Genomic DNA, 15210 nt, shown 5'->3' with positions numbered 1-15210 from the left:
TCCTTTCCATTGTTATGGATAAAATATTTACACCCAAATACTTTAAAGTAAGACACTGTAGGAATAGGGAAAGAATCTTCCACTTTTGATGCCACCAAGGAAGAACTCATGAAGCAATGGGGAAAAGAAGGTCTAATGAAGGTCACCTCTAAGTGCCACGGCATGTATTTCCTGAAATTCAATCAAGAGGTTAATCTTGAGAAAATTTAAGAGTTGGGACATACACACGTGGGGGAAGAATGCATGAAGATCGAAAAATGGAAAGAGGGTACGAGTTATGACAGTATTCCAAAAGAAATAGTGCAAATCTGGTTCAAGTTGCGAAATATCCCTCCCCACATGTACAACGCGGAAGCCTTAAGCCATTTCGCTAGCCTTCTAGAAAACCCGCTATACATGGACAAAATCACTGAGGAAAACAAAAATTTCACATATGCTAGGATGAGTGTTGAAGTTCAACCCAGAAGTGTTCTCCCCAACAAAATTACAGTGGTGGATCGAAAGGGAAATGCTACCAAGATGGGCATACATTATGAATGGCGACCGTACAGATTCGTGAATTGCAATACCTTTAAACATTCTATAATGAGATGCCCTAAATTAATGACCAACTTGAAAGAAAACAAGGAACAACAAATGCAAAATGGAGAAGCCAAGCAACAAAAGGTTTCTAGTACAAATGAAACAGTTATGGAAAACATACAGCAAAAGAAAGTAATGCCAAGGGGAAAGATGCTCAGAATTCGGATGAAGGAACAAAAAGAAATCAAACTCAAGAAGAGGGAAGTAAGAAATGAAAGGAAATTGATAAAATAGGGGATTCTGAAGAAGATAAACCTAAATTTAAGTAAAAGGAAGATGCAGAAAATGAAAGAAAATATACAATAGAGGAGAAGGAAACTAAGGTTGTTGATCCTTAAACACGGAAAACTAAAGCAGAGAAAAGAAGTGACAAAAACCTTAAAATCCTGAAAAAAAAATACATTTTACTATGTTAGTACGAGTTCATATAGAGAAACATTAAACAATAAGAGCAGATAGACATCATCATCTGCTTCAATTCAATCTCCCTTCATGAAGAACGTGAGAAGATTGATACGTGGAAGAAGGCAATATGGTCAAAAGGCGGATATGGAGACAACATAGGTTGTGATATCTAGATTATAGTCTTTATTCATTTTAATCTGTGTTTTGTAATGTGATTTGACTGCCACCATTCAGAAACTTTTGGATCTTTTGTTTGTCATCTTACAATCAAAACTAGAGTTTGTCTAGTTTTGTTATTGACCCCTTCCACTTTTGGGTTTTTTAATGAAATTGTGTTAAACCGTTTTCCCAAAAAAAAGCCACTATAGGAATTCTCCCGTAAAACAGTTCATAGGGTATTTTGTCAAAACGGTTGTTGATTATCGACCAATTTTGTGTGTAGAAAGTTGTGTTTATGGCTTCTACCTAGAACCTCTAAGCAAAACTTAATTCAGAAAACATAGATCTCGTTGCTTCTTTATGTGTCCTTACTCTTCTGCCATCAATATCATTCTGTTGTAGAGTTCTAGCATTAGAAAACTCATGTCTAATACGAGACTCCTCGAGATAGGAGAATAGGCGTTTGTTGGTGAACTCAGTTCCCTGACCACTTCTAATACAAGCAATACTCAAGGATTTTTGGTTCTGAATTCTTCTAAATATGTTAATCAAATTTTCAGCAGTTTTATCTTTAGATTGCAAGAATGCTACCCATGTAAATCGTGAAAAATCATCAATAACTATTAAGGTAAATCTCATTCCTCCTAAGTTCTTTATAGGAATTGGACCAAACAGATCCATGTGTAACAGTTCTAAGTAGCGACTGTATTGAGATTTCCCTTTACTTTTGAACGATGATTTGCCCTGTTTGCCTAACTGACAAGCAGGACAAACCTTGTCCTTTGAAAACTATAATTTAGGTAAACCAAACACTAAATTATGCGAGCAAATGTTGTTGATGGTTTTGAAATTTAAATGGTTTAACCTTTTATGACATAACCATTTCTGGTTATTCTTGGCAATCATGCACATAGGGTGAGATGTCTTATTTTGCTAGTTCATTTTATAAGAATTTTCTACCCTGCTTCCGGTCAATAGAGTATTACCCTGTTGATCCTTCACTAGACATGCATGAGTTTGAAAATCAACAGATAAACCATTGTCACATAATTGACTAATACTAATCAGTTTATAATACAGATTATCAACAAGTAAAACACCGTTAATGGTTAGATTACCATGGATAATCTTACAATAACCCATAGTCTTACCCTTTTAGTTGTCACCAAAGGTAATCTTAGGACCTGAGAAATCTGTTATATCAGTTAGAAGCCGTATGTTTCCTATCATGTATCTGGAACAACCGCTGTCCAGATACCAAACAGAATCCTCCAAGAAATCAATAGAATGTTCCTACACAAAACAATATTTACAATCGTTTGGTACCCATGTTCACTTGGGTCATCGGTCAATCAGTCCCTTAGAAATCCATTTTTGAGTTATTTTTATGGATTTCCCATTTTGTTTTGTGATTAATGCGCATAGTTTAGACTTAACAAACGTCTTTCTGCTAGCCATTGATCCCTTAGCTTTAGAGGATGATTTTCTTTTAAGAATTCTTACTTCTTGTCAGGTTTTAGATTGCCAAACTTGTTAGCTGCATCTAACTTAATTTTTAGCCAACTAACAATCGGCAGAACATAAGTTATTTCATCTTTTAAAGCTAACTCCTCATGGATTGGATCAGTTTCAGTGTTATTTAGACTCCCTTTGACAAAGCTTATTAGCGTAAACTTGTCAATTGCTGAGTTTAACTTTTTACAGGATCGGTCTGGGTCATTACTATCACATCATAAATCGGATTGGATCTAGTAGGTTTCAACAGACTAATCTGATATTTTCCAGCTTCTCCAGACCTTGTCCAAGCGCTAATAATATAGTTTAACCTTTTGTTTTCAAAAGAAAGAGTTTGAATTTGTTCTTTGAGAATCTCATTCTCAGATGAGAGCTCAACCATTTTAATTTTAGAGACGTTTGGTTTAGATATTTGAGATGAACAGGAGATATTGGTCTCATATTTCGCTTTCAATTCATTAAAAGAATTTGATAACTTCTTGTACTCAATAGATATGTCATTGAGTGCAACCGTTAACTCTTCGTTGGTAAATTCTTATGAGGGAAGATCATTTACCTTGGATTGATCATCTGTCATCAAACATGTGACGACTTCTGTTTCATTTTCACTGGGTGAATCCTCTGAGTCGTTATCGGCCCATTTGGATTTGTTTTCAGCACATATAAGAACCTTCTGATCTTTCTGAATCTTTTTAGTTTGAACGTTACGACCATAAATATGAATCAGTTTTTCCCACATATCTTTAGTAGAGGAACATGACTTGATCTCGCAGAATATATTCATGTTGATTGACTAATGTAAGATATCTTTTACAACGTTGTCCAAGTTGTTAGTCATCTTATCTTCCGTTGTGCATTCACAACTTGGCTTTGCAATCTTTATGGGACCATCGGTAATGTCACTCCACATATCACAATCACGAGCATCCAAGTGAGCTTGTATTCTCATCATCCAATAATCATAGTTTTCTTTCGAAAGCATAGGGATCTCGTTGATGATAGACATGATTTATGTTCATGATGCTTTAGAATAGAAACATGACTCTGATATCAATTGAAAGGATTAGTGTAATCAATAGAGACGGGTTCTAACTATTGATGACAACTTCTGAAAAACGGTTTGATAGAAATCCTATTAGAGATTAATATCACTTTCTAATCTTCACAAACCTTTGCAAACTCTTGAAGAGATTCATTGTAGAAATGTTTGCTCAGGTTTGAAGCTAAGAACTAGTTCGAAAAGAGAAAAAATAATGTAAATGACACAGCAGGTTGTTTATGGATATTCGGAGCAAACTCTCCTACGTAACCCATTCTTCCAACCATCGAAAGGATTCACTATACTTCTTTGAATCAAATACAGTTTACTAGCTAGCTAACTGTTGAACAAAACAGACTCTATTCAACTTACAATATATTTAAGAATATCACTCAGCTAGAAAATGTTCTTGATTTTATCTCTCTCTTGAAGATGATGTACAAAATCAGACTCTGTTATAATGCACGTCTGACTACGTATTTGTTAGATTGCACGTCTAATTACGTATCTATTAGACTACACGTCTAATTACGTATCTGTTAGACTACACGTCTAACTACGTATCTGTTAAACTACATGTCAAACTATGTATCTGTTAGACTGTACGTCTAACTACGTGTCTGTTAGACTACACGTCTAACTACGTATCTATTAGACTGCACGTCTAACTACGTATTTGTTAAATTGTACGTCTAACTACATATCTGTTAGAATGCACGTCTAACTACGTATCTGTTAAACTGTACGTCTAACTTGCAACACGTCTAATTATCCTGTTTCAAACTAAGTCTAAGTTATAATTTTTTGATGCACCTGCACAAAAACAATTAGACGACTTAGTTTCATTCTTATTTAAGGTTTACACAAGTTCATCATCAAAATATCGTTAGTCAAGATAATTTGACCCAACAACACTAATTTAGGATATTTCTTCCTTAATTAGAATATCACTACTTAAAATAGAATATATATTTTAATATCTTCCTTACTTAGATTATATTTTATAATCTCTTCCTTAATTAGAATATATCTATTAATCTCTTCCTTAGTTAGAATATCTTCTAATCTCTTCCTTAATTAGAAGATTTATTGGGCCTATTTAGGTGACTAGGCCTCCCCTTGGGCTAAGAAGATTAGTGTACTATGAGGCCAAGACTTTGATTAGCCCCGATATCCCCTAGATTGGGTCGTGACACTAATGGTCCGTGAAATTCTCCTCCACTTAAGTCGTGGTCGTCCTTGGCTCGACCTTGGATCGGTATTCTTCAATCCTCTACATGAATTACCACAAGAGATCCTCTCTTACCCATTAATTCTCGACACTAGGTAGACCTTTTTCCCCACAGCTTAATTTTAAATTGTCCCTCGTATCTACGCACAAGCCACTTTAGAAAATATTATAGAGACTTACGTTGATGCATGAGTAATATCCCATTTCCTTGGTCCCCCTCCTTAACCCGATTGCACTCCTCTTCAGATATACCCATTTCTTCATCTTCTTAGTGTCTTCATCCAAAAATATCTGAGAAAGAGTTGTTTCCTCTCCCAAGGATTTGGCGAGAGTGAAGGTGGACTGATTTTAACCATCGTAACATATGGTCATACTTAGTGGAGTTGATGGTTGTGTGGTGTCTTTGACCTTGAGCCCCTCGAAGGCTTCGACACACGCTATCTGGACTTCCTCGGGTACTTCTTCTTTTAACTTAGACCCATCCCCATCATCCATCTTGAAAAAAGTGGAAAATGTCTATTTACCATGTTTGCGACCTCGGCTGAAACACATTGTCGAGAACATGCACATACCCTCTGATTCTATTCTTGTTGGTATCACATTAGTCATTCCGTGATCCAAAATAATCAAGGAATTAGAATGAGGAATTATGCAAGCGCGTACCTGATCGAACCATAGTAGTACCAACACTACATAGTAGTCATCCGTAGGGACTAATGTAAATGAGACTGTCCCATTCTTGTCTCCGATCCTGGTGTGCACTTTCTTAGCCACCTCGATTACCAGCTTAGTTGTTGTACTCACAGACTTTATCGTCCCTCTTGTTGGGTAGACGCGAAGACCCAACGCCTTGGCCACTCCTTCATGCATGAAGTTATGAGTAGCACTAGTCAGGGGCGGAGCTAGGATGAAAAATTACCTGGGGCTAACTCATTTGTCTGGTTTATTCACTTAATTTACCCCATTTTTTAAAATTTAGGTGGGACTGGAGACCACCTTGGCCCAAGAAGTTTTTAAATTTAGGTGGGGCTAGAGCTCACCCTAGCCCAAGCGTGGCTTCGCCCTTGGCTCCAGTATCCACTAGTGATTTGTTGGGCCTTCCCCCGATCAAGGCATCCACGAACATCAAGCCCCTCTTTGTTCCCTTGATCGGCTCCGCAATACTAGCCTTCACAACATTGATCAGTCTTAAAGATCCTATTTGAGTCTCTTCTTCCTCATTAGAGGACTTAGTTCCTTTAACCGCTACAACATTTTCCCCCTTAAACGGGCACATAAACTTTATGTGATTATGAGCACCACAAATATAACAGACACTTGTCTTACTCGATTCGGCGACTTGCCTCCCTGAGTTGTTGTGTGGATTCCCCTTCTTGGGTAGGTGGTCACCACCACCTTTCTCCTTATCATATGGGCGGTCTCCCCCACCTTCTTCCTCCTCATCATCCCTGCGGATCTTCGGCCTATCCATAGACACTTTGAGCTCTAACAGTCTTTCTGCAACTGTAATTGCCTAGGAGATGTTCTACACCTTGGCCCTTTGTAGATACAACTGCGCCAAAGTCTTTAGGCCATTAACAAACGCGAACAGGGCCTCCTATTCTCTTTGATGGTCCTGTTGTGCACATGTTGACTTAATCTCTTCCTAGCTTCGAAATCGGCGTTCTCTGGGAAGAATTGGCACTTGAACTCGGTTTTGAAGTCTTCCCATATTTCCAAAGGAAGTCCTCCACTTCCCTTACACTTCTCGAGCCTTTGAATGGAGTTGGCTTGGGAACATCCAACCGATAAGGTGCCGCACCTCTATGCTCCCCTCCATTCCACCCAATCTGACCTTCCATCGTGTCGAGCCTCCCGATCGTTTCCCTTTGGAGAGCGTCGATCATTGCATGGGTTTCTCCTTGGATTGTCTCAAGTATTTCCTATTGGATATCATTAATCTATCTTTGAACTGATTCCAGCACGTCGTCACGAATGCTACGATTCAAATTTTTAATGATCCCCATGACCTCATTCTCTAACTTTTCACCTTTCTCATCTAACACCATTACTCTATCGGCCACCGCACTAAACACTTCGAGAGCTTCTTAGTGCTCACTAATGCCTTCTACAAGCCGGGTCACCCGACTTCCATGGTAGCACCTTTCTCAACGAACTTATCCATCTTGGATCCCTTGTCCTTATGTTGGATTGACGGTATTAACTGAATCCATCTCTTGCAGCTTGAATGTGGAACTACAACCTTTCTCTGATACCACATGTCACGGGATGAAATTTGACCCGTGTGTCACTAGTCTAAATCGACGTAAATTTTAGTTAGTAATCCCATTTACACAATGCAATAAGAACTTAGAGAGAGAAAGAACTTTAGAATAAGAATTGTATATTGAATACTTGGTAATTACAATGAAATATCTTTGAGGTATTTATAGGACTTATGATGTACTACATTAGGAATTGTCTTGCGTCGTTTATTAAGTTTTGCTAGTCTAGTTTTTTTTTGTATTTATAAGCGCCACTAGAATTTTCCCTCGATTGCGGTTTATTTGTGATCAACTCTTAGAGTTTCTTCAATTACTCAGTTTCTGCAATTATGGGAATGAGGAAGAACAAAAGTAACAAATCTAAAGAAGTCGAAGATTTTTCGCTAGAAGGAATTAAGGAAGCTGCAGTCAAAGAAATTGAAAAAATTGATGAAGATGTCATCAATGAATAGAACGATACCAAAATAAGTAAGCAATCTGCTCCAACTGTTGTTGGGAAAACTTTTGCTGAAAATAATGTAGGAAAACAGGCGGATAATGAAGTAGCTTGGAAGATACGCTATAATCAAACAACTAATCTATTTAGGCTCAAGAATCATATTACAAAGCTTCTTATGCATTCCAAAAGGGGATAAATTGTCATTAATATGGGGAAAGAATAGTAGATTATAATTAAACTCAATATCCACTATCTTCAAGACTGAAATCTACTAAAAAAAAGTAGAATATGAAGAAAATGTTAAATGGTCAGTTACTATAATCAAAGATTATTGAAGGCTCCCAAATCTAAGTCATATACTATGAGGAGCAGCTCGACATGGAAAACTAATGAAGTCTTGAAGAACATCAATGCAAAAAAGTCAAAAGATCATTCTTATAAAGGGAAAATCAACTTGACCTTACACAAGCAAAAGTGGAGGTAATGAATTCTCCATTTAAATTTAAATTTTCTACTGAAGAAGAGGAAAACTGTATAAAGGAATAGGAAAATGTAGTTGTGGGAAACTACATAGGGAAAAACAGAGTATTCTTCCCAAGTATTAAAGAGGCATTGTTGAAGCAATGGGAAGGAAAATGGCTAGAGAAGATTTCAGCAAATGTCTATGATTTATATTTCCTTCAATTAAGAAGGGATCTAATCTGGAGGAAATTATATAAAATGGGCACACATAAATATGATCCAACTATATGAAGTTAGAAAAATAGTTTGATTGAACCTATTGAGTAAGCCAAAAGAAACTATACAGATATGGTTCAAGCTTGGGAATATACCTGCATATATGAACAATTCTGAAGCATTTAGTCATTTTGTAGGTTTATCGGGTAGACCATTATACATGGACCCAATTACTGAAAGAGGAGAGAAATTATTATTTGCTAGAATTAGCATTGAGGTGTATCCTAAAAGAACAATACCGAAAAGTATGACAATAGTAGACATAAAAGGAATGTTTAAAAATCACTTATGACTTGAGACCAGACAAATTCTCTTTCTGAAATACCTTCCAACATACAATCCCAAAATGTGATTTGGCTAAGGAAGAAGATCAAAAAATTCATAAAGGTAATAAAATAATGATGCAGGAAAATGAAACAGAGGTGCCTATAATCAAAGAACCAAATAAGGATAAAGAATAGGAAATAAAAGATAAAGAAAATTATGTACAAGAAGAATGCAGTATGAAGAAGGAGGTGGAACATCAATCTAATCATTTTGAAGAGATGGTTGAGGAATTGCGATCAAATCAAGTTGAAGTGGTTGCTGATTAAAACGGAGAGGACGATACTTAGACTAATCAAGAGGAAGAAGATAATTCTAAGGTTTATAGAGAGGAATACAAAGTTTTTGAGGACTCCAAAGATGAAGCTGAAGGAAATAAATACAATGATCTAGAAATTCAAGTTGAGAATAACAAGGTGAAGTGTCCAGAAATCCTGAAAAATAAATATTTCTATCAAATTAGAACGGGTTCATATAAAGAAATAAATAAAAATGAGAATAGACAGTATTCATCAACCTAGTTCATCCCCCTTCATTGCATGAGAAATTGAAGGGAAGAGTAAGAGTAAAGACAAGGGGAAGAGAAAGACAGGCTGTTAATACAACAGGTTGGTATATAAATAAAAATCATTATTGGAATATTTAGGATTTCATATAGTTTGTAATAGTTGTTTTAATCTCTATTTGTATGTTATTGCTACTAATCAAGTTCTTTAGGGATGTTTGATTGTTATCAGAAATAAAGAGAATAAAAGTCTTGATTTTAATAAGGTTGGAGAAAACAAAGGAAAAACTTTTCAAAATCCTTACAAAAATACAGTTTGCAAACATTGTGGATTGAAGGGGCATATTCAAGAAGGTTGTTTTAGGCTTGTTGGTTGTCCATAATGGTTTAAGCAATCATAAGAGCAAAGAAAGAAAATATTTGAGAATTCTATCAATACTCCGTATGATGTCAACAACAACCCCGACAATGTAACTGCTGATGATTTTAAGTTGTTCTGATGTTTCATGAAAAATTTGAAAAAAATAACTTGAAATTTTAAGTAGTTAAACATTCTAACATTACATTAAATTTTAGTATGAATCTTAATCGTGTTGATAATTTTAGTATAACTTGAAAAGTTGAATCTGGAGCTAGTGCTCATATTTGCAATAATAGAAAACTTATGAATCTTATTCATACAATTTTTAAACCATTAGAATTATTTCTACCAGATGGCAGTAAAAAATAAATTAAAGAAATAGGTACAGTTGTTTTAAATAAACATCTCCACACCAAAAATGTTATATTTTCTTCAGATTTTAAATACAACCTTATATCTGTTGCACAATTACTAGAATCAGATAACGTTAAATGTTGTTTTTTTAATATAATGTCTTTATCAAGACCTTGAGAAACATTTAATATTAGGAAAGGGGATTAGGTGAACAACTTGTACTATTTTGAAAATGATGTAGATGATTTCAATGGTGATCCTTTTGTCAAAACAAAAACCAATTATTCCTTTTGTAAGAAATATAGTATGAGAACTTCTATTAATGAATATGAAAAACTTTCATCTTGTAAACTTTGTAATGAGCAGTCTATGACTACTATCAATGAAAAGTTTTCTTTTTCAGTTCAAGTTGATTATAATACATTGCATCAAAAACTTGGTCATCCTTCTCATAAGGTTTTACAAAAAATATTTTCAAATATTAAACATGAACTTAAACATTGTGAAGTTTTCTCTTTTTCTGAAATGACTAGATCACCCTTTTATACTAGTCAATCCAAAACTAACTCAATTTTTGAATTAATTCACTTTGATTTATCGGGACCATACAAAGAGTCTTCAATTATTAATAATCCATATATGTTAACTATTGTAGACGATTATAGTAGAACTACAAGAACTTTTTGTGCTTTTTGATAAAATAATGGTTTTTAGTACAATAAAATTATTTTTTAATAAGGTTAAAACTCAATATGAAAAATCTATGATTATTCGTAGTGATAATGAATCTGAATTTATTAATTCAAAATGCCTTAAACTTTTTTCTAATCTTGGAATTCAACATCAAACATCATGTGCTTACACTCCACAACAAAATGGAATTGTGGAGCGTAAACATAGGCACCTTACTCAAATGGGAAGATCTGTATTGCTTCAATCAAAATTGTCTATTAAATTTTGGCCATTTTCTCTATTAATGGCTATTAATCTCATTAATAAGTTACATAATAATGTTCTCAATTGGAAAACACCATTCTCCTTACTTACAACAAAGAGGTTGACTATAGCTATATGCGAACATATGATTGTCTTTGTTACATAGAAAATATTTAACCTTATAAAGATAAATTTGAACCTAGAGGTAAAAAATATATTTTTTGGGGATATCATCTTGATAAAAAGAGTTATATAATTTATGAAATAAATTTATTAACATTTGTAACTTCTAGAGATGTTTTTTTTTTTAGAATATCTTTCTATTTGATCAATCTTGAGTTTTAAAATCACAAGATAACTTGGATTCTCTAGGGCATTTCTTTATTTATAATGAAAATTCACCTTGTTTTGAGTATGATGAGTTTGGTATTTCTGATGAGTTTGATACTTCTGATGAAATTTAACTTGATGCCTCTATGGAAAATCAAGTTAATGATCCTAATATTAATCTACCTAATCAAGAACAGGTTCACCCAAGTAGTTTTGTTCCTATAAAAGGAATAAGATCTCGAAATAAGCCTCACTGGTTTGATTACTATATGATTAATCATACTATGGCTACACAAAACACAAATCATATGCTTCCACCTACATTTCCTTTTAATTTCTAATTGCAAAAATATTATTTATAAATGTTTTCAATCTAACATTTCAATTGTTTGTGAACCAAAAATATAAAAAGAAGCATCTCTTAATTCTGATTGGATCAAAGCTATGAATGATGAAATTCGAGCCTTCAAAGCGAATAAGACTTGGGAAACTACCACTCTTGCACATGGTAAAAAGACTATTTGCAGCAAGTGGATTAATAAAACGAAATTAAATCTGGATGGTACAATCAACAAATTTAAAGCTTGGTTAGTTTCCAAAGGATATAATAAAAAAAATGACATTGATTTTCATCAAAGTTTTGCTCCGTTAGCAAAACTTGTCACTGTACGACTTTAAATTGCATTAAGTGCTACTAAAAATTGGATTCTTCATCAAATTGACGTGCATAATGTTTTTCTCCATGGTCATTTAGAAGAAAACATTTAAATACAACAACGAAATGGTTATATTGAAGGTAATCCAAATAGGGTTTTCAAATTAAAAAGAAGTCTTTATGGCCTAAAGAAGGCTTCTAGACAAAGGAATACATAATTTTCAAACAATCTTACTAGTTATGGTTTTATTCAATCATCTCATGATCACTATTTGTTCATCAGAAAAATGAACACTACTATTACTGTGGTGTTGATTTATGTTGATGATACTTTAGTGGCTGGAAGCGGCTTTTAGAGGGAGTTTAACTAATAATGGAACCGATCCAAGCTGTAAGGACATAACCTTAAAGCATGAGATTATTTATATTCCGCAAACTGTAACCTGGATAAAACCTAGGAAGGAAGCAACCAGTTAGTCTGGCAAATCAAAACATGACAGAAAGTCAAGGAGTTTTACACAAAACCATCCTTTAAGGTTAACAGTTCAGCAGTTGGCAGGAAAATGTCTATTAAACCTAAATCATACGCATTAATCACAACACAACATGGGAAATCCATCAAGATAACTCAAATATGGATACCTAAGGGACTGATTGATCGAGGACTCAAGTGAATGTGGGTACCAAAAAGAGATAAATATGTATTTTTATAGGTACAAAAGGTCAACTGCATGGAGGAATTTGGAAGCATATTATTCTAAGAATATGCTAAGAAAGTGGAAGATGTATTCGTAAGGCTACTCCCCTGACTAAGTATTATTTCCTTAAAAATTTTTTAGTCTTCTAGACCTCAAAATTATTTAGTTATCAAAACATACACAAACTAAAGGGAAAATTGTTGATGTTTAAAATAATCTGATAGGATCAGCGTAATCAATAGAGACGGAGGTTTGGCTATTGATGACGACTTCGGATAAACGTTTTTATAGAAATCCTGTTAGAGATTTAAATCACTTTCTATTCTTCAAAAACCGTTGTAAACACTTGAAAGAGAATTAAGTGCGGAAATGTTTACTTAGGTTTGAATCTTAGGATCGAGAATGAGAAGATGACAGAAAGGAACAACACATCAGTTTGTTTATGGATGTTCAGAGCAAACTCTCCTACGTCACCCCTTCTTCCAACCACCGAAAGGATTTACTATAATATGTTTTGAATCAAATATAGTTTGCACGAATAGCTCACTGTTGAACAGAACATACCCTGTTCAACTTATAATATGATGAAGAATATCACTCAGCTAAAACGATGCTTTAATTCTAACTCTCTCTTGATTAACACACAGTAAAGCAAGAAAGAAGCTAACAGCTTGAATATTCAAAGGCTTGATTTCTTAGTAATTCTATAGATTGTTAGGCTTGTTCACTCAAAGTTCTGGCAGTTCGTTCGTTGTCCTTGTGATTCTTTAAATAAGGAACATGTACAAACGGTCGAATATTCATAATGACACGTGACGAGCTTCCATTGGAACACCCCCATAGTACACAATAGACTCTGAATACAAGGATTGTGTCCGTACACAACAGGTAGTGCGCCGAATATTCTTCAGGGATGTACCTGCAAAAAAAGTAATGTGAAGGATATTCGCTTACGTGGCATTGATTGATTGGTTGAAGTTGGCTGTCGTACTGATCTTCACTAGAAAGTGGAGCAGGAGTAGCGTACAGCTACAGTACGTGGGTAGGCGGGTGCATGGAATTATACGTATTTTAATTTGACGACCTCGTCTAATGAAATTATATGCCCACGTAAAAAAAGGATCCATTAGACTTCCTCGTCTAATGGGATTAGACTTCACGTCTAATTACAATCACTTCAGACTAATCTTTAGGAGTTTGACTTAACGTCTAACTTTCACCAGTTAGACTGCACGTCTAACTTTCACCAGTTAGACTACACGTCTAACTCCGCTAGTTAGACTACACGTCTAACTCTGTGTGTTAGACTGCACGTCTAACTCAACCAGTTACACTGCACGTGTAACTCTGTGCATTTAAAGCCAAATCGGTCTAATGAACCTCATTAGAACTAAGTCTAATAAAGTTTGATTTCGATGCACCAGCATCAAAAGCAATTAGACGCATAGTTAATCCATTCATCATCAAAATTCCAATAGTCAAACTATTCCAACATAATCAAACAGACTTATAAAGACGTAGGTCTAAATTGATCTAATTAGATCAGTCGTCTAAAGGAGATACGTACTTTGATGAATTTTTTATTAAGCAACTTGAAAATTAAGTCTAGTTAGATGTCTATTATTAGATAGACGTCTAAAGCTCCTGTAGACGCACGTAGTTAGACGCCGTCTGAAAAGACGTCTACCCAACATAGACGCGAGGAATGCGGATGGCATGTTAGACGTATAATTACGGGTTCCTTTAGATTTCTCATCTTCGGACCAATTTAAGACAGTTGTCACATTAATATACGATGTCATTTAATTTTTCCGCTCAAACAGTAAAACAGTTATTTTCTAAATTCGAATAACTTGAAGACATGTGTCTTTTAATGTTAAGAAAATGACTAATATACCCTACAAATAATTACTTCACGATTTTGTAATTACTAAGAATTTGGTAAAAGTATAGTTAATGATGACTTTTTTGGGAAAAGGTTTCTAAAATATAATGACGGCATTATTTCTAATCACGTCGGTTGAACACGTGACTGTTCATCTTCGGTTTAAGGACATCATGCATGCCCAAAGGGTTTTTACGCTATTTATAATTCTAAAACCCTAGCTTGATCTCTGCCTTCTCTCTTAAAGAAATATGAATCTTAATTGTCTGATCTTTCTCTCATACTCAAAAATAATTGAGAAGAAGATTATCTCTCTCTCACAACATCTTGTAGGTCGATTTTGAGTCGGTCTATAATCTTGATCAACAAGATGTCGGGGAGATGCTAAAAATTCTGGAGGCTTCTGGCCTTAGAAAATTTATCAGCGATCCTTTTATTCTATATGAAGAAGAAGTCCGTGAGTTCTTCAAAACAAGTTAGGTGGTTGAAGATTCAATCGAGGCAACGGTGAACGGGTCTAATGTTTCCATCTCTGAATCTATTTTCACAGAGTCCTTCGATCTTCTCTCTAAGGGTCATACCTTTGATGTTGTGATTCCGGCCAAGATTATCGTTGACATGCAGATCTCTTTCTCGAACACCGATAGTCCTATAAACATAAATGGAATGAAGAAAGACTTAAAGCCCCATTTCAGCCTTCTGAACGATGTTGTAGCGAAGATGCTTCAGGCTAGGGCAGGCTCCTTCGATCGTTACTCCCAAGACATGTTTGATTACTTGGTTGCTATAA

The 15210-nt window shown here is 34.9% G+C and overlaps 1 protein-coding gene across 1 annotated transcript; it reads left to right on the top strand.

Moving 5' to 3' along the window:
* Window positions 1-243: 243 nt before the first annotated feature.
* LOC124930217 lies at window positions 244-816 on the top strand. The gene has a single exon (XM_047470575.1). It carries the CDS (start codon window positions 244-246, stop codon window positions 814-816), a length of 573 nt encoding a protein of 190 aa, XP_047326531.1.
* Window positions 817-15210: the final 14394 nt, after the last annotated feature.

Source organism: Impatiens glandulifera, chromosome 3 (assembly GCF_907164915.1).
Source record: "Impatiens glandulifera chromosome 3, dImpGla2.1, whole genome shotgun sequence".
In the NCBI taxonomy this organism is placed as follows: Eukaryota; Viridiplantae; Streptophyta; class Magnoliopsida; order Ericales; family Balsaminaceae; genus Impatiens; species Impatiens glandulifera.
The sequence above is the reverse complement of the archived record's forward strand: the minus strand, read 5'-3'. Positions and strand labels throughout refer to the sequence as shown.